This window comes from Sinocyclocheilus rhinocerous, unplaced genomic scaffold (assembly GCF_001515625.1).
Source record: "Sinocyclocheilus rhinocerous isolate Xijiao unplaced genomic scaffold, SAMN03320098_v1.1 scaffold289, whole genome shotgun sequence".
In the NCBI taxonomy this organism is placed as follows: domain Eukaryota; kingdom Metazoa; phylum Chordata; class Actinopteri; order Cypriniformes; family Cyprinidae; genus Sinocyclocheilus; species Sinocyclocheilus rhinocerous.
Window position 1 is genome coordinate 1,177,189 of NW_015636845.1, and position 18,969 is coordinate 1,196,157.

An 18,969-nucleotide genomic window follows, 5' to 3' on the forward strand; every position below is an offset into this window, starting at 1 on the left:
TTTAGTGCTTTTCTATAGTATTAAGCCTCAAATGTCAACTATACATCGGATTGGTTTCTCTTTAAAATAAAAAGGTAACAATATGCATGGTATTATAATGTTATACTAAAACTAAAATTAAAACAATGGAAAAACCCTTAAGATAACATGTAGAAAGAAAAAAATGCATCTTAAGCACGCAGAATAACATAAGTGGACTTTGAACGATTAATTGCTGCTTTGAACGATTATGTAATTGTGGCATCCGTAATTGTAATTGCGATTAGAAATTCGATTAGTTGTGCAGCCCTATTACTATTACAGAAGTTATATGAGAGTATTATGAACTATGAGTGCAAGCACAACTATTTCTGTGCCTTGTAAACAGGGATTGTGTTAGCTGGTTATTATCTGTATCTGTCCAGCTGATATGTAGGCCAGGTGTAGTCACGTGACAGAAGTATAAAGAGTCTTTGGATATAAGGGGCACCAGTGTCATCCAGAGATATGAATTATACTTAGTCACTTATTTAAATATACATTTGACCATTTTGTTACAGCATGATTATTGATTTTAGTATTCATTTTGTCTTTTATGCCCTTGATTAGTTGGAATATAATTTCTCCAATTCTGCATTTACCTGAAAATGTATATATTTATTAATTCCATATGTTCTGTCTGTTCTATTTTATGTATCCAAAAGCAATGTAAAAGACATTTACACTCCAAAAATGGTTATTCAGATTTTTTTGGAAGAGTTGTTTACGATCAGTTCATGTGCCTTATTTAACAATACCTATTTTTGGATTCATTTGTTCTATTCCATTTTTTTTTTGTGGTTTACAGTGATGAAATTGGGTCTCTGTACTAGAGTTCCTCATGAATTTTCTTTTTTTTTTCTTGAGCTATGTAAGAGGAAGTTCTTAAAATTCTTCATCCGTCCAGTGTTCATGAATGGCCAAAATAAATTCATTCTTAAGCATCCATTGTGCTCGTCTAAACATCTTTTGAATGATCTCTGGCACTGCAGATTGGTATATTATTTTTTGATGCAGTAAGATCCACTCAGACGAGAAAATTATAATTTCAAATATTAAATGATTGTAGAAGGAATAAGAATTTTAAAAATATAATAAGCAAATGAGTTTTGTAATAAATGTGAGAATAACAGATAAAAACTGAAGAGATAAAAGAAGAGATAAAAACTGAGTATTCGTGATCACATGGATACAATATCATATTACATTAATAAAAATTCATAATGAAAGATTAAATTAAAAAGGGGCAAAAGTCAAAATAACAAAAACCCTGATTTTTTTGGAACAGGACGACTGGACAAAGGTAAGAATAATAAACTATGTGAATTTGAAAATGTTATTATTAATTATAAATTAAAATATATAAAATTGTACTTCATACTAACTACATTTAAAAAAAAAAAAAATCTTTTAATAGGTGAAATTCGCAGGTGTTATAAAAAGAAGCCACAAGCTGGGTGAAGGACGATTTGGCCTTGTGTGCCAAGGGACTCGCTGCAAGGATGGACTTAAGGTTTCAAGTTTTTTTACATACATAACTTTGCCGAAAAGATCATATCAACATGCCCTGAGCCTCAGAAATGTGTGAAATTTGGCATGTTTCTTCAGACTATCTTGTTATGCATGTGTTCCACTTTTTGTTAAGATTGGACACTGCATTCACAAGATTAATCATTATGGGTCTGATTCAAAAATATATCAGCCTACATTTCCACATGAAACCTTCAGACTTGGCGCCAATCCAGACATCACAGTCTTTTGTTTACATGACGAGTAAAGTTGTATAATTATTTTATTACAGTCCTGTAGCAGCTGCTTATTATTTATGTTTACCACAGGCATTCAAACTAGTAAGAAATATAGTCAATCATTTTTCAACCAATGTTATATGTGTAAACAACCTGTAGGCGAAGCATTGTTTCACCATGTGGATGAAGCACCTTTCAGGGCTAAAATGGTTTTCCAGAAATCTGTTCTATGTGGATCTCATTCTACTGAATGCAGTTTCTTGTAGCACCACACGGGGCCAGCAGTGTACTGTCACAAAAACATATACAGTAGGCTAAGCGAGAAAGAAGTATACAACTGCTTAGTACATACCATTTTAGTTTACAAATAAAATGTGAAACATCCTAATACAGCAGTAAACCTTTCAAACTGTATTATGTTACATTGTTGTCAAATGTGACCTCACTATATAATTTAAGAGTGATTTTTAGTTGTCATCTAAAAATGCTTTATTACAATAATTTTGGCTGTCTGATAATGAGTCAAAAATAATGGTGTTAAAAATCACAGCTGATAACACCGCCTCATATGTCGCACTGGAAACAGGTCAAGTTGTGTGCATTGCATTGTGGGATACATATGGTCAGGTTGTATAATGCACATTCTGGTGCTGTGTACAAAAAATGCATACTGTGAGCAGACTAAACAGTAGAAATTGAACGAGTAAAATGGTAGTGTGATACTCCTAATTGGTTCAAATAATAAGTACTTTAAAGTATGTAATGATTTTATAATGCTGGATAAAGGTGAATAACTAGGCAGATCAATGCACATGAACCGTACACTTGATCATAAGGGCAAGACACTTTTAGTAAATTTGATTTTAATATTACTTTATTTTGACGTTAATCAACTTTCCAATATTACAGTACAGTTCAGTGCGTATTTTGTAATGTATGGGTTTCATGTAACAATTTCATGTTAAGGATATGTAAAAAGTGAATAAAATAAAACGCTGTTTAATAAATATTTCCTAAGAAATACATATAATGAAAGAGACTTTTCTCAAATTTATTTAGAGACATTCTGATAACCGTATGACAGCAACTGAGTGAAGAAATTCATGAATTATGATGGTAACTCAAGTATATTGGATGGAAAACACCTTTATCACCATGTATTTGAAACAAGCCTTTTAAAGAATGTACAATCATACTAAAATGAATATGTAACATTTTGTGCGTTATTAACAACCGTATTAATTGTTGCTATAGGTACTAGTGGCACGGGACAATGACCTGAACTCTAAAAGAATCAGATGATCTCTGTTCATGAAGAAAGTATGTGGAGGCTCTACTGGATGACTGTTGATGGAGGGGAAGTTTCTGGGGTACCAGTCGAGGAGAGTCCCTTTCGGTCCTCTGGATGCCATTTACACAGCACTGGTATCAAGCCTGAGCTTCTTTCTCCTTTGCCTTCTGTTCCCGGTTATACCTGTGGGGAATAAAGAGCTCATATATTGAACATCCCTCAAATTACACAATATGCTGGAAGACCCGGTCTGCTTTATTGCTACCAGTCTTGTTAAAGTGTAGATAAGCAAAAAGTAAGCTCACAGCAGATAAAATGTGGAAAAAGGTTGTTTTTTAATGGCACAACAGCAATAAAGCATACCGTTTTATTTAAAGAGAGGGTGTTTTATTTAGATTTAGAGAGTGCAAGACTTGATGCACTTCACTGCCAGACTGCGTCAGCTGAAGGTTTGTTTGGAAACTGAACAAAAGTCTAAAATCAAGAACATTCACCTTTTGCCTGTTTCCCCATTTACGATATTTTATAGCATGTATTGTGTAGGTGAATGAGAGTACTCACTTCCATTTTCTGTAGAGCTGTGATCCTCCTGCACCTCCAACAAAGAAGTTTACAGCAAAGAGATTCCAGTTCTTGGGTATAATAACCAAGGAATACCTGGACCAAATAAGACCTGAAAAACAGAGAGTGAGGGAGATTGGGATCTTTGAATTGTTCAGGGTTTTTTTTATTTTTTTTAAAGAATTGGTTACTGTGTGAGATATACCTGTGGCTGTCAACACAGCAGATTGGGAGGTACTGAGTTTCTCTGCTGGACGTGTCATGTCTGCTAAGCCAGCTATGACCAGACCCTGTGTGAAATCAGAAATGTAACAATTATCTATCTATCTATATCTATATATCTATATATATATATCTATATATATATATCTATATATAGATATATAGATAGATATATATATAGATAGATATATAGATAGATATATAGATATATATAGATATAAATAAATAAATCTCAATTAATCCAAAGAACATCCAGATCCTGTGTGTTATTAATCTCACCCATTTAAACATTGGTGCCCAGAAGAAAACAGTCTTTGGACCTAAACAAAGAGCAAATCAATACTGTTAAACTCATGTTTCACAGGTCAAATGTTCACAGAATGTGTGTAATTGTGACAGCAATCAGGTGTTTCAACATACAAAACAGTACAAAAAAAGTTACTGACACACAAGAGAATTTTGGGTGATTTTTACACTAAATACTTGTTCTTGCCAGTACACTTTGTGGCTGTGTTTTCATAAATATGTATAATATCTTTCTAAAATATGAAGGTACATATAAATAATTTATTTACAGCACTGAAGTACACAGACTTGAACCTGCATGCCTGTGAGCTGATGGCACTGCGTTGTGAACATGTCCACCACACCATGCCAAAGCTCAGACTTTAATTGATTTTTAATAAGAAATTCAATATACAATGGCTGATGGTACAAATGTTTAACCAATTATCGATTATTATTTGTAAACAATCAATGTTTACAACAAGAATAACTGCACTGATCAGCTTAGTGGAGTTCCAGCCATCAGTGATCTACATAATACAAAAAGTATGTATTAGAACATCTAAAAAATAAACCAATCTGCATTATAAAGATTAATGTTAATATCATTTAATAAAAGATCAGTCATCTCTAGTGCTTAATATGACCCCCTCCCTCTGCCAAACGTGAAGCTGAGGTCAAAATCTGTATGCCAGCACTGTTCTTTTGTTTAATCTTTTTTCAGTCAGTCAGCCTCTGCTTATCAACACACATGTAATTTGATTTATATTTATTCTACCACCAATGACTAGAACTATAAACACTTTAACTCCCTTTAGAGAACTCATGTGAGATTATTAGAACAGAAAATATTTTCAGTAATTCAGTAACAGAAAATATTACATTGAACGATTTCTGTTTCTCAAGGGCACTTTCCACAAATGCAGTAGGGCACAGTACAGTACAGAATACAGTTTTTTTTTTTTTTACTTTTTCATTACATGTACAATTAAAATCTTACATGTACAATGGATTATTGTTTAAAATCATAAATATATCATACTAATTGGAAAATTACAATCACATAAGTCATGACTTTAAAGCAGCACTATGTAACTTTTTCTGTGTTCAAAATTAGCAAAATGTATATAATGAGCGAGTGCATCATGAATTCATCTTCCAAACCGCGTTTTTGTCTTATTCCGAATCACTACGGTACACTTATAATAAGTACTTATATTTGGACTATTGTAGCCTGGTCAGGTCGTCACCGCTGCGGAATAACACATACCTGCGTGAATCGCCATAAACTTAGAGAAGTAGCTCCGGTTGGAATGCTCTTCCGCGGGATGTGTGCAGTTGTGTTTATTAACCGCTAGAGCGCTAAAAGTTACATAGTGCTGCTTTAAATGCATTAGTCGTGTCCCAAAATTTGAAAACACAAATTAGTTTAAACATATTTAATGAAACACAAGTTTAGGCACATTCTTTCACGGACCAATTGATCAAAAATGAAAAGACGGTGTTAATTCTCACTTATAATATGTGTAAATACGTTTTTAAAAATTTGTAAGACCGGTTTTGCACTCAAAATCACCGAAAGTGCCAAAAACACAAAAGCAAGTTTGGCAAGACTATAACTGCAGACCAGTGTCAACAACACACCAATAAATAAATAAATACAAATAATAATAATAAAATTCAACATATTATACAGTGGCTATAATTCATTACCATATAGTTACACGTCAAGCACCTCAATTCCATTCTAGGGTATGCATCTAAGGAGACTAATTCTGATCTATCCGTGCACCAATAGAGACAAAAACACCTGCTCAGGTAGTAGTCTCTATGGCTGCACCGTCACTTCAGGGTATGCTGCCACCTCAAGAGGTTAACAGTATCAGTGACAAATAAGCTGTTCTAACAGCATTTGTGTTACCTGCAGGGTGGTTATAAACGGGTCTCAGTTTAGCCGGCAGCATATGCTCGATCCTGTCGAGGATTCTGTGGTAAGAAGCTCTCAGCCCCACCATAGCCATGATGACTGCTAAACAAGTTAAATGCTAGCACTGCACGCACGAAAATTCCGCTGAGGACGTGCAAAGCACTCTGCTGCTATTGACCCGTGATGTTACCAAAAGGCAAGAGCCCGTAGTCAGGAAAACAAGATCTTTGGACGAGCATAAAGTACAAAGTCTACGTTATTGTCCTACTTTCGACCTTGCTAATGCAGTTTACTGCTATGTTGTCTTCTTGTGAAGCGTCAGTGGGGACACGTCGCAAAGCTAATTGCGTCATGACGTGGATGAGCCGCTGAGGTAAAGGATTGGTTAATGTGGTCAAGCCTCTTTGTGTGATTGGCTGGAAGGAGTTCGCACGCTTTTAAAAGGCGGGGCCTCGTCAGGAAAGAAGCTGTTTTTGCGGTTACGTGGAGAGTATAAAGAGTGGAATGCTGGGCGTGGAAGTTAAAAGTTTCCATGCATGTCCATTCATTTCATTAAATAAATAAATACATTTAAAAAATCGTCCTTCACAGTGTCCTTTTTGAGCGAAGAGAGTAGTATGACAATAGCATGTTCGAAACAAACATTTATTGATGGATTGGTTGATTTGTTTTGTTTAATACAATACTATGTGTTAATTAATATACTGCATTGCTTTTATATTTGCAAAACGTGTTTTGTCTAAATATTTTTTATATTTTAAAACTGTATTTTTATTTCTGTATCCATTTTTTAAAATAAAGATGGTAATTTACCATGGGCGTTTTTCTTTCGCACATCAGTTACACAATCTTTTCAACCAATAGATTTTAGTGTACAAATACTGTAGGTGAAACAAAAAAAATTGTGTTGAAATTTGAATGCAGTCGGTGATTCGCGAATCGGCGTAACTTGTGCGCACACTTGACGCTCTCCAGAGCGACCCACACATTACAGTCAACATACTGCGCGTCTCTTCCTTCCATTGGCTTTGGGCTCGAGATGGATTTGACGTACCAGAGCAGCAGAGGCTAAAGCGGATAGCCAAACAAGAAGCGCAATATTTTTACTACGCCTCAAAGCAATCATGCACAAAACGGAAACTGATCGCCGCGGGGGTGTCGATATCGAGGAGTAATATTTTCTCATTCATCCAGTATCAGTTGTCGATGAACTTATAGCGACTGACTATTAGGCGCTGTAAAGGGAAACAATAATAATCAAACGCCACTGAAGGAAGACAAACACATAAGGAAAGCGTCTGTTCTCCCCTTTTCATCCATGCATGTCTCAACATTAGAGGTTTAAACACCATGTCCTGCTCTGGCAACCTCATTTGGGATGTACAAAAACGCACCATTGGATGCACAGATCCATATGCGGTCAGGACAAATTATTTAGGTAAGGATCTACGACCAATATCACACCGTTGCACTTAAAAAAAAGCTGGGAGACTTGTTGACTAAGACTTTCTAGGTGACAGCTGTCATCTGAGCTTGTACACAGGACAGGGACACTGGTTAAAGATCATCTGACCTGTTACTCTAATGCTGATCTGTTTTCAGAACGACATGTTATCGGTGTTATTGGTTACATTTTAATACAGAAAAAAACTCAAATGTCCAGCTGATTTGTCTGGGAGGAGCTCTGAATTAAATAGCATTGGGTTGATTTTTAGATTTAAGGGGAAGTACTACAGTTGAATTGGCTACAGTATTCTCCTTGCTTTTCTGCCTTGAGATTTTACCTATTTAAACTTTTAAAATATGCAAATGATGCATATCTTATTAAATATGCACAGTTGGATATTATTTCAAATGGGAAATAGACCCCACAGAAAATTTCACAAATAAACACTAATATTGTTTAATGCTATCAATCCTTCACGAGTCCTTTGTTCAAAAGGTTATGTTCCAAAATATATAAGCAAACATGATGTGGCATATAAAAATGAACCACTTCTAATTTAAAATGAACTGTAAATTGCCAAGAAAAAAGATTTTCAAAAACAGCGCTCTGACAGTTAATAACAATATAGTTTAAAGTAGCAATATCTAAAAGTAGAAGGATCTACCTGTCATGAGATATTAATAGGTTTGTCTTTTTACATTTTACAGTATGTATACAAATTGGTGTATGCATTCATTGAATGTCTGCACAGATCTTTAGGGTGTAAAAATATTTATTTATGACAATATTTACTTGATTTATGACACAAAACATGTTCTGTTGTTCTAGAATGATTTTCAGTGTTAAGTACAGATATGGTTTGCAGATATCTTTGATTTATTGCTGTGTAGTACCGGGACTGCCAATGAAAATTAGCTACCTGGCTAAATCTGGCACATTTTGCATAGATATTTGTGTATTATTAATGTGTATTGTCTCTGATTAAATAAATAATTAAATAAATTAAATATATATTTGAGCTCTTATTTATTTTTTGATAGAGATCCTCAGTATATTACCATATCGGGATTGTAAAATGTTTCCAAAAAAGTTCATAGTTCTCACACACACACACACACACACACACACACAAAATAAATAAAATTCTGTCATTTACTGACTCTTACATTGTTCAAAACCTGTATTTATTTTCTTCAGTATAGAACACAAAATGAGTTATTTACTGGAATGTCCATGCTGTGCTTTTCTGTACAATGATAATGAACAGAGACAGAAGCTGCTAGGCTCTAAAAAACAGCATAAAAGTACCTGTGAGGGTTTGAAATAGAATAGTGATGACCGAATTTTCACTTTAACTAGGAGAGGAGATGCATTTTCGCTCAGTATTACTATGTGCCTCCATAGTCTTAATATTATGCTTTATAAGAATAAATAGAAATTGTGCTCATGGCTTGACAGTGACGAGAATCTGACATTATCTGATCTTTAAAAGTCATTTTCACGCAAATCACCAAATTATACCCTACTGGTGACTTTGTAGATCTGTTATGTAGCCCTCTGCAACATAACACTTGAGCTAAGAGACCCGAGAGAAGTGTCAGCCAGTCTTGGCAGACTTCAAAGCACGCTTATGTAATAGAATCCACCTAGTCTGACCTAAATATGTATTTTAGATAATACCAGTTTAGCTCATTTCTTCTCTGTAGCCTAAGAATTAAATGTGGAATTCTATGCGATTAATGGATTGTGCCAATATCTTCAGTATTTGGTGTCTGTGAGCTGTTTTACCCTGGATCTCACATTCAGATAGTGATGATAGCATATCGTTCAGAGTGTTCCGTATTTAGCTCGGCTCTCGTTCATGTTATACAGCCTGCCAATGCTAACGGTTAGAAACACATACGGTATCAGCCAAAAAAACAACACAGAGTATCTCTGTTTTATGCATTTGTGAATGGACAAATGTTAACAACTTCTAGTTTACAAATTCTAACCCAGTTAAAAATCCTGAGTTTTTGCATGGATTTCAGCTTTTGTTTTCTGTTGGCAGACCATTCTCATCAATGCATAGAGCAGTGTCATCTCAGGCTACTGCTGTTCTCCAGGCTCGCACCATTGAAAATGGTTGACCTAAGTTTGGCACTTGCTATTTGTAGCTCCTTATTACACAGGCTGAAAATACAGTCATGGAAAGATCTGTCTTTTACCAACCACACACAGATATCTGCTTGTCAGGAATAGAAACATAAATGCTATTAATGTTTCTTAATGCAAACAGCATTGAATGTGACTTGGTATTGTAGTTGTAAAGCACCAGTATTGTTGGGTTCTAAATCACAGTATTTGCATGTCAAATAAATCTGAGGTCATTTATAAGAGATTAGACAAGCAAAAAACAAAACAAGAACCAAATCAGGGTGGTTGACATTATTACAACAGTGAATGACAGGGTGTTTTCCATCTATGTACAGCGACTCAGCAAATGCAGGAGGTAATGTAATAGTGTTGTGGCAGTTCTCCAAAGCAATGAAGAAATCAGCAGCCATTAACAATCATTCCAGCCTTCTCAGCCACATAATATAGTTTTATGGTTTCTTCATTTACACCATAAATGAGCTTTCAAACTTCTATTTGTTTATATATTGTATAGCTAAGCTCAGCTCAGCTTTTTATTTGATCGAAAATACAATGAAAACATAAATATTGTGAAATTTGATCAGAATTTAAAATATGAATTTTATATATATATATATATGAATTTTAATTTAATATATTTTAAAATGTAATTTATTCCTGTGATGCCAAGCTGAATTTTCGGCATCCATTGTTCCAGTCTTCAGTGTCACATGATCCTTCAGAAATCAATTTGGTGCTTATTGTTATTATTATCAATTTTAAAACAGTTGCGCTGCTTAATATTTATGTAGAAGCTGTGATACCCTTTTTAAGGAATTTTACAATATCTATTTGCAATCGTTTTTTTTTTTTGTAAGAATTATAAGAAGAAATTGAATTGAATATAATTTATTAGGAATTATAATTTAATCAAAATTTTCTTGTTAAATAAAAAGTATTAATTTCTTTAAAAAAACATCCTACTAGAAGATGGGGAGAAACCTGTTTGGAAACAGTCAGTTGTGCAGTTATATATTTGGTGATGCCAGATTTTAAAGAACTGAATTGAATATGGGACAGGTTAAATACTGTTCTTATTCTATGTAAATTAACAGACAATCCAAATGACCTTGGACGTGAAAACTGCCACTGTAAAATGTATACATTTTTTTTCTCTATAGGCAGAAGAGAGTTTGTGCAACGACTGAAACTCGAAGCTGTTCTCAAAGTGCACGATGGATGCGTAAGTCTTTCAAGTTTTTGTTTCATCTGTAAGAAGCCTCTAGTTGTGTCTGATGCTCTTGCCCCCCAGCAGTCTTTTTTTGTTGGCTAGTTGTTTTCCTTGATAAATGTGCCTGTAAGAGAATGTGCCTGTCTGGGTTATATTGTCTCAGGGGAATCACTGTGCTTCTATTTTGTGTGAGTGTTGTGTGTGCGTCTCTTTCTACCCACTTACCAGCGGCTCCTGTTCTTTATCTGTCAGTGATTTTAAACTCAAAGGCTGATAGGCGCCAGGCAGCCATCGGTGACGTTATTTTGTCAGTTCTTTACTGCTGGGACATCCGACAAACCCATATACTCTACTTTAATTTCAAGCTTTACAAATAAACACTCCAATATAACCGTTAACAGACTTTAACAGACTGGAACAGGTTTCAATTTGTTTGTGTCAGTGAAAATGATTTAGTATTTTGCTATTATCTGGTAACGTCCTTCATACTGAGTATGGTAGTAATAGTTAAGTGACCTTTGTGAGCATTTGTGACCTGAAGATGGGTAGAAACACAGCAGGAAAAAAATTGCAGCACTTTAATATGGTCTACCAAGGGCTGATCACAATAAGCAGATACAACACATAGGCCTGTCGCAATAATCAATACACTCTAAAAAATGCTGGGTTAAAAAGGGACAAACCCAGCTATTGGGTTGTTTTGACCCAGCGGTTGGGTTCCTTTTTAACCCAGCATTTTTTAGAGTGTATATCGACTTATCGCGCAATATATTATGTACATGACCTCAATAATTTTTGGTGACGCAATATATTGGCCATTATATTTACTTAAAAATTAATGTCACCATGTTTTGTCCATTCCACTTGTGCCGGTGTCTTTTGCAGCTTCTCGTACATAACGTGTAGTCATGAGGTGCTAGTTCAAATTTAAAAAATGCTTCTACAAAAAAAAGTTTCATCTGCAGATATGGTCTTGTTTAGGGATCTGTGCCTTTGTGCATACGGCTATCTGATTGCTAAGTAGTGATTGAGTTTCTCAGCAGTAGTGTGCACCCTTAATTTACAGAGAAAAGAAGGTCAGGGGAAAATCTGTAGATGGAAAAATCTCCATACAAGTTCTTTGTGCATTTTTCTTTTTTTCTACTTGTTACTTTGCACTTTTTGTTAGAAAATGTTTATTTACTATTTATTCAGGTTTTTTAAGGTATCTAATATTTTGATACTTAATTTCCATGATCAAAATATTCTTAATTTAAAGTTTGTTGTCATTTGGAAGTGTGTAGGCCTTCTTGCATTATTATGCTGTTACATTATGATTATACATTCAGTGGCATAAAATGACAATATTATCGCTTATCGAAATTATTTCTGGGGCAATATATCGCACAACAAAAAGTTGTTATCGTGACAGGCCTAACAACACATGACCTTTGTAAAGCCCCCGCTGGTAGATGCCATAATTACACCATCTGGCTGTATCTTTGAATGTATTATGTATTCTGATAAACTATCACTATCATTCAAAAAGTTTAGGGTCAGTAAGATTTTTTTTTAAAGAAATTCATTAATACTTTTGTTCAGGAAAAAAATGCACATTAAAGTGACATTAAAGATTTTTATAATGTTACATAATTTTTTTTTTTTCAAATAAATGCCAGAATTTTTACATTTCTGTTTATCAAGATATAGAAAAAAAAAATCACAGTTTCTAATAATGTTTCTTGAGCAGCAAAACAGCATATTAGAAAAATCCTTTCCCTATTTTATTTATTTTAAAATTACATTTTAAATTGTAACAAAATTTCACAATATTTACTTAATTCTTGCTCAAATAAATGCAGCTTTGGTAAATTGGTACACATAAAAGTTGTTCCAAACCTGAACGAGTTGTCTTTCTTCTGTTGAGCACAAAAGACGATATTTTGAAGAATGTTGGTAACAAAACAATTGACGATAGCCATTGACTTCCATTTTTCTATACTATGAAAGTCAATGGCTACCATCAGCTGTTTGGTTACCAGCATTCTTTAAAATATCTTCTTTTGTGCCCAACAGAATAGAAGCTCATGCAGGTTTGTACAAATGAAGGGTGGGTAAATGATGACAGAATTTTCATTTTGGAGTTATCTTTTTAAACAGACTTGTATATGAACATAAACAACTAAAAAAATAAATGACACAATGTGTAATTGGGTTGCAAGTAAAAGGTTGCAGATGTAGCATCTAGATATTGTTAGCTAGTGTTCTAAATCTAGCTTTCACTTTGTAGGGGCTAAATGTTGATTTATATTCCCATAAATTAAAGAAAAATATGTGTTTGACCATAAACTGCCCTTACATACATATCTAATTCTATCCTTAAAAAAACATGCCTTTATTGCTTTATAAAAGCTATTCCTATTTATGGAAATTGCTAACAGATGCAGTTTATAAACAGTTTGTTTATTCTATTTGATCAGATGGCCTTCCTCTTTCACTCTTTTTGAACTCTGTCAGTTGATGTGAAAAATCAGGACAAATGCACAGAAAACCTGCTGTGCATTTTTAACTGCAAGAAGAGATAGGTGTCTTTTATCACCTGACTTTGGGGTAACGTTTCAGATTCCATTTTAGTCTCATTTAAAGCACACTCCCCGCGTTCACTAATGACACAGTTCAGGCTGCTTTCAACACTTGTTATTTTAACCTGCAATGCATCTTACTACATCTAACACAATCTAATTCCATCTCCCCACTACACAAAGCAGAGCCGTAGAGTGAAAAGCGGAAGAGCAGAATGAGGGATAAATGCTTAATCCCTCCCAGTGATGTTATTTTAGAAAGGCAGAGGTCAAAGCAAATGGACCCTGTGTGATGAGGTTTGAGCTGCTCTAGAAAGAGGAGGGGAAGCGTGTATCAGCCTTGAGTTAATGAAATATTGATCGCTTGCTCTTAAAGGCACAGGCAGCACACACTACCTCAGTCCATTTCAGCTCTAAAACCTCAAAGCAGGATTTTATGTGATGGTTAAAATAATGATTATATCAGTAGTTTGGGCTGGGTAAAAAATATAGATTTCTCGATTTTAATCGATTCTCATTTTTACGAAACAATATCGATTCTTAAATCCTAAGATAAAAGAAAGACTAAAACGTACCAAAATTCGTATCATGTAATTGCTCAATTAGTGTTTCAACCGTGGAAAGATGTAACAGCTTGTAAACATTAAATCACTTAACATCACATTTACCTCAGAAAAAACATATTTGGAGACCATAAACTCATTAGTCAGGTAGAGAAATGTATTCTAGAGAGGAGCATTTTGCTAAATATATGCACCATATGTTTATATGTTCATAATGTTTTAATAAATCCATCATGTTTTTATGACAGCCACCATTTAAATGTTTAAACGAATTGGAGTAGAAATATAATTATATAATTGAAACTTTATTATTATAAAAACTTAATTGAGTGTAATTTAAGTGTTTGTATATAAATCAGCTAATTTTAATTCAATATTATAATAATGTAGTACCAACTGATTTTATGTATATTTTACAGTATTAGTTGAGAGTTTTTTTTTCCTTGAGAAAATTTGGCATGTAGCCTACTGTACCTGATAAATATCCAGAATAATCGATATTGAATTGAATAGAATCAAATCGGGAAATCTTTGTAAAAAACCCAGCCCTACCAGTGGTGCTCTGTTAATGATGTCAACAAATAGAAATTACTTCTGTGGAACACAAAATAATAGTTCTTCCAAATATCTCCTTTTGTGTTCCAAGAAAGAAATTGTATGGGTTTTTGTATCTATGATGACAGAGTGTTACATTCTGGTGAGCTATTTCTTTAAAGGAATTGATGGAGCTATACTAAATTATGGCACAGTTTATTGAACAGAAGAAATTAGCATTTTGTTTTAGAGGTAATCAACACTGTTGTTTATATTAGCTGGTATTTATGTTTCTTTAAAGGTTAACACCATATCCTGGAATGAGACAGGAGAATACATCTTATCAGGTTCCGATGACACTAACTTGGTTATCACAAACCCTTACAACAGAAAGGTAAGATAACAGCACAATTGCTATAAATTAAACTGTATTTCACTTTAGTAATGTGTGATAATGTAGGCATTGTCTTAAAATATTGGATTATTTTTAATCTCTGGCGTACATATTGTTATTGGTATATATTTGAATTTTTTTATTATCGGTATCGGTAAATATGATTTAGTCTAATTTCCATACATGTATAGGTGACCTTTGCTGTCGTCTAATACTCATTTAAAGTTAATCTTTAAGAACTAAGTCATAATTAAATAACTGTTAAATTTATTATTTCATGCTGTCATTTTTAAAAATATTGATTTTAAGTTTATAGTGCTTTATTTTTAAATTTTATTTAGATAAAATACCATTTAAAATAAATTCTATAGAATATAGAATTTTTTATATAATCCATTTATTAGTTATAGGCCATAACATGAAAATGATTGTCATCTGTATCCATCAATATCTGCCAGAAATTTCTAGAAAAGAATCTAAAAATGTTGATGCATTGAATTCTGATCATTCTAAAATGTTAAAGCTTGATTAAACCAACCCTGTGCAAATCAGTGGCCTATTGTTGTTGTTTTTGTTCAGTTAAGTTAAATTAATATGCTGTACTTTTGTCTTTAGGTCAAAATGACCATTCGTTCAGGACACCGGGCCAACATCTTCAGCGCAAAGTTCATGCCCCACACTAATGATCAACAGATTGTGTCCTGCTCAGGAGATGGCATCATTTTCTACACACACACAGAGAAGAGCCAAGAAATCAACAGGCAGTGCCAGTTCACCTGCCACTATGGCACTGCTTATGAGGTACGATGTTATGTGGAGAGTGCAGTGAGAAGGAAATAAAAGCCACAAAGAGGGATTGGTAATGTTTCTCTGTGTCAGACCTGTCTTTGTTTGCAGTTGACATGTGGTGAGGTGGAGGTTGATGTCTTTCTGTTTCTGTCTACAGATAATGACGGTGCCAAATGACCCATATACCTTCTTGTCCTGTGGAGAAGACGGTACAGTGAGGTGGTTTGACTTGCGGATGAAGACGAGCTGCACAAAAGAGGACTGTAAAGATGTAAGAAGGTTTTGAATGTATAGTAGATACATACATCATCAAACACTGTATACCCAAAAGCTCAGCATGTTTCTTTTTGGTAGTGCTCTGGGGAGGAGCTGCTGTACTGATCTGAGATCAGGCTCCCCTCCCACACCCTTCAGTCTCACCATTACAGCTGGTGAATAACACTGATGCATTTTTGAGGAAGCAGCATCCGACCTTAATTTTTCAACCCACAGAGTGTGTGCGGTGAGGACGCTGTTAGCCCGAGGGCACAGTTGCTTTCTGTTGCTATCAGAAGGAATTTTGGGTGAGGCAGAGACAACAAGCACACTGCTTGTAAGTGCTGTTTGGATCTCTGCTTGGGTTCTGCCAGTGGCAGGGCTTCGGCTGTTGAATAGGTTTAAAATACACAATACATGGGAAGCAGGATTTTGAACCAATTCATAATAAATGAATAATAAAATAAATGTCATTTGGTTGGATATTTTGTTATCTAATGGCAAGGTTTTTAACCTTTATTATTTGTGAAGATACTGCAAGGGGTCCTTGAGAACCTATAATTTTTTTTTTATACTTATAACGGCATATACTTATACCACTACTGATCTGATGCAGTAACATTTATATATCTTTTTTGAAAGAAAAATGAATACTTTCATTTATCAAGGATGCATTCAATTGATCAAAAGTCATAGTATAAATGATTTATAATGTTACAAAGATGTATGTTTCAAATAAATGCTGTTCCTTTGAACTTTCATCAAACAATCCTGAGAAAATATATCAGTTTCCACAAAATTATTGAGCAGCACAACTGTTTTCAACAGTGATAATAATAAATGTTTCTTGAGCACCAGAAATCATATTAGATTGATTTCTGAAGAATAGTATAACTCAGAAAACTGGAGTAATGGCTGATTAAAATTCAGCTTTGCCATCAAAGAAATAAATTACATTTCAATATTTATTCAAACAGAAAACAGTTATTTTAAATTATTATATTTAAATAGTTTTTACTATATTTTAGATCAAACAAATGCAGCCTTGGCAAGCACAAGAGACTTCTTAAAAATGATTACCCTTTTGAACATAAGTGTACCTTATTGATTATATTCCAAATGATACTCTTAGTCAATCATGTATCTAAAAAAACAGCACTGTTCTTTCTATTTGACTTTTGTGTTTGATTTAGCAATGTTTATTTAAAGATTTCCTTATTCATAAGTTACTATTCACATGTTTATTCCTCTTTTGCTCTCCATGTCATTCCCCACTTTCTCTTTTTCTCTGCTGTCCCTTTTTCAGGACATTTTGATTAATTGCCGGAGAGCCGCTACCTCAATATCCATTTGCCCCCTGGTCCCCTACTATCTTGCTGTGGGCTGTTCAGATAGCTCAGTGAGGATCTATGACAGAAGAATGCTGGGAACAAGAGCTACGGGTGAGAAATGATTCATGTTCAGCTTTTCAGCCTTTTGTTCTTCTGTGTATCAGGTTCATGGAGGATATATGTCAAATATATGTCACGTGATTTAATTATCTTTTATATTTAGCATTTGGAGTCAGATATGGATCTGTGTCCTTTCTGTTTCGATTACTGCAATGAGAGGTCTTAAACTCTCAGAAGTCTATGAAGCATTCTGTTCCTCCTTTAAACTAGAAAGAAGCCCAAATTTTTAAATGACTTTTTTTTATTTTTCCTAAAAAGGTTTTTCTGTTTCACTAGGTAACTACATGGGCAGAGGGACGACTGGCATGTGTGTACGTTTTGTCCCAGCCCACCTGTCCACCAAATCCTGCCGCGTCACCTCTCTGTGTTACAGTGAAGATGGACAAGAAGTGCTGGTCAGTTACTCCTCTGACTACATCTACCTGTTTGACCCCAGAGATGACCAGGCCAGGGAGCTCAAGGGCCCTTCTGAAGAGCGGCGAGATGAGGTAAGAAGATATCAGGAGGATGTTCACTGGCCATTTTTACAGTAGAGCTTATAGTGTGTACCCGAGGTAATTTGTTGTCAGAGCAGAGGTTGCATTGACCGAAATTATTTTTTTTAAAACATTGAGCATTTGCTTTACATCATTTAGATAAAAATAGTTCAAAGGATTTACAGTGCCGTTACGCTACAGGCGTCCCTAGTTCGAATCCCGACTCGAGGACCTGTCTGATCTGTCCTATCATAATAAAGGCAAAAATGGCTAAACTAAATCTTTAAAAAAAAATACAGTATCTGGTTTATTGCATTTCCCTACTTCAAAAACATTTCGTTAGTACAGGATGGTAATAGCGATTAGAAGTGAAGAAAAGTGGAGAAAATAAAGATTTAAGATTTAAAGCACCTTGTGAAAATATAGACAAAGAGAAAGATGTGAGTGAGGATTTGTGTAGAGAAACAAGAGAATTCAAGTGTAGGCCAGTAGAATAATTCATGGGAAATTCATTAAATGGACAAGATCGCAAGAATACAGTGTCTCTTGTCATTTTCACATTGTGAGAGCAGAACAAAAAGGAATAAATCTGCAACACAGCACTTGACAAGACTGCAACAGCTCTTGCCACAGAAATTCTTGTGATATCAGTGTCACGTTAAAAATACCAAGCATTTCAATATTTGTGACCCTGGACCACAAAACCAGTCTTAAGTCGCTGGGGTATATTTGTAGCAATAGCCAAAAATACATTGTATGGGTCAAAATGATTGATTTTTCTTTTATGCTAAAAATCATTAGGACATTAAGTAAAGATCATGTTCCATGAAGATATTTTGTAAATGTCCTACTTTAAATATATCAAAACTTAATTTTTGATTAGTAATATACATTGCTAAGAGCTTCATTTGGACAACTTTAAAGGCAATTTTCTCAATATTTAGATTTTTTTGCACCCTCAGATTCCAGATTTTAAAATAGTTGTATCTTGTCCTATCCTAACAAATCATACATCAATGGGAAGCTTATTTATTCAGCTTTCAGATGATGTATAAATCTCAATTTCGAAAAATTAACCCTTATGACTGGTTTTGTGGTCCA

General features: G+C 34.4%; 3 protein-coding genes across 6 annotated transcripts in view; 2 read left to right on the top strand and 1 right to left on the bottom strand.

Moving 5' to 3' along the window:
• Window positions 1-1,464, top strand: part of LOC107748146 (NXPE family member 3) — a 12,231-nt gene extending 10,767 nt beyond the window's left edge. Inside the window, exon 7 of the mRNA XM_016562827.1 lies at window positions 1,436-1,464. The gene's annotated coding sequence lies outside the window, so the exon portion shown is untranslated. The remainder of the gene's footprint in view (window positions 1-1,435) is intronic.
• Window positions 1,465-2,803: 1,339 nt separating this feature from the next.
• On the bottom strand, window positions 2,804-6,405 carry mpc2b (mitochondrial pyruvate carrier 2b). The gene is made up of 5 exons (XM_016562828.1): window positions 6,047-6,405; window positions 4,120-4,160; window positions 3,824-3,908; window positions 3,619-3,730; window positions 2,804-3,240 (listed from the first exon to the last, which is right to left on the bottom strand). Exons 1-5 carry the CDS (start codon window positions 6,144-6,146, stop codon window positions 3,195-3,197), a joined length of 384 nt encoding a protein of 127 aa, XP_016418314.1. The 5' UTR covers window positions 6,147-6,405; the 3' UTR covers window positions 2,804-3,194.
• A 591-nt stretch (window positions 6,406-6,996) lies between these two features.
• Window positions 6,997-18,969, top strand: part of LOC107748145 (DDB1- and CUL4-associated factor 6-like) — a 29,706-nt gene continuing 17,733 nt past the window's right edge. For all 4 annotated transcript variants that reach the window (XM_016562821.1, XM_016562824.1, XM_016562822.1 and 1 more), the window contains exons 1-7: window positions 6,997-7,490; window positions 10,796-10,857; window positions 14,805-14,897; window positions 15,513-15,698; window positions 15,844-15,957; window positions 17,248-17,383; window positions 17,669-17,880. In XM_016562821.1, the coding sequence (XP_016418307.1) occupies window positions 7,403-7,490; window positions 10,796-10,857; window positions 14,805-14,897; window positions 15,513-15,698; window positions 15,844-15,957; window positions 17,248-17,383; window positions 17,669-17,880 (891 nt within the window). In that variant the 5' untranslated portion in view covers window positions 6,997-7,402. The remainder of the gene's footprint in view (window positions 7,491-10,795; window positions 10,858-14,804; window positions 14,898-15,512; window positions 15,699-15,843; window positions 15,958-17,247; window positions 17,384-17,668; window positions 17,881-18,969) is intronic.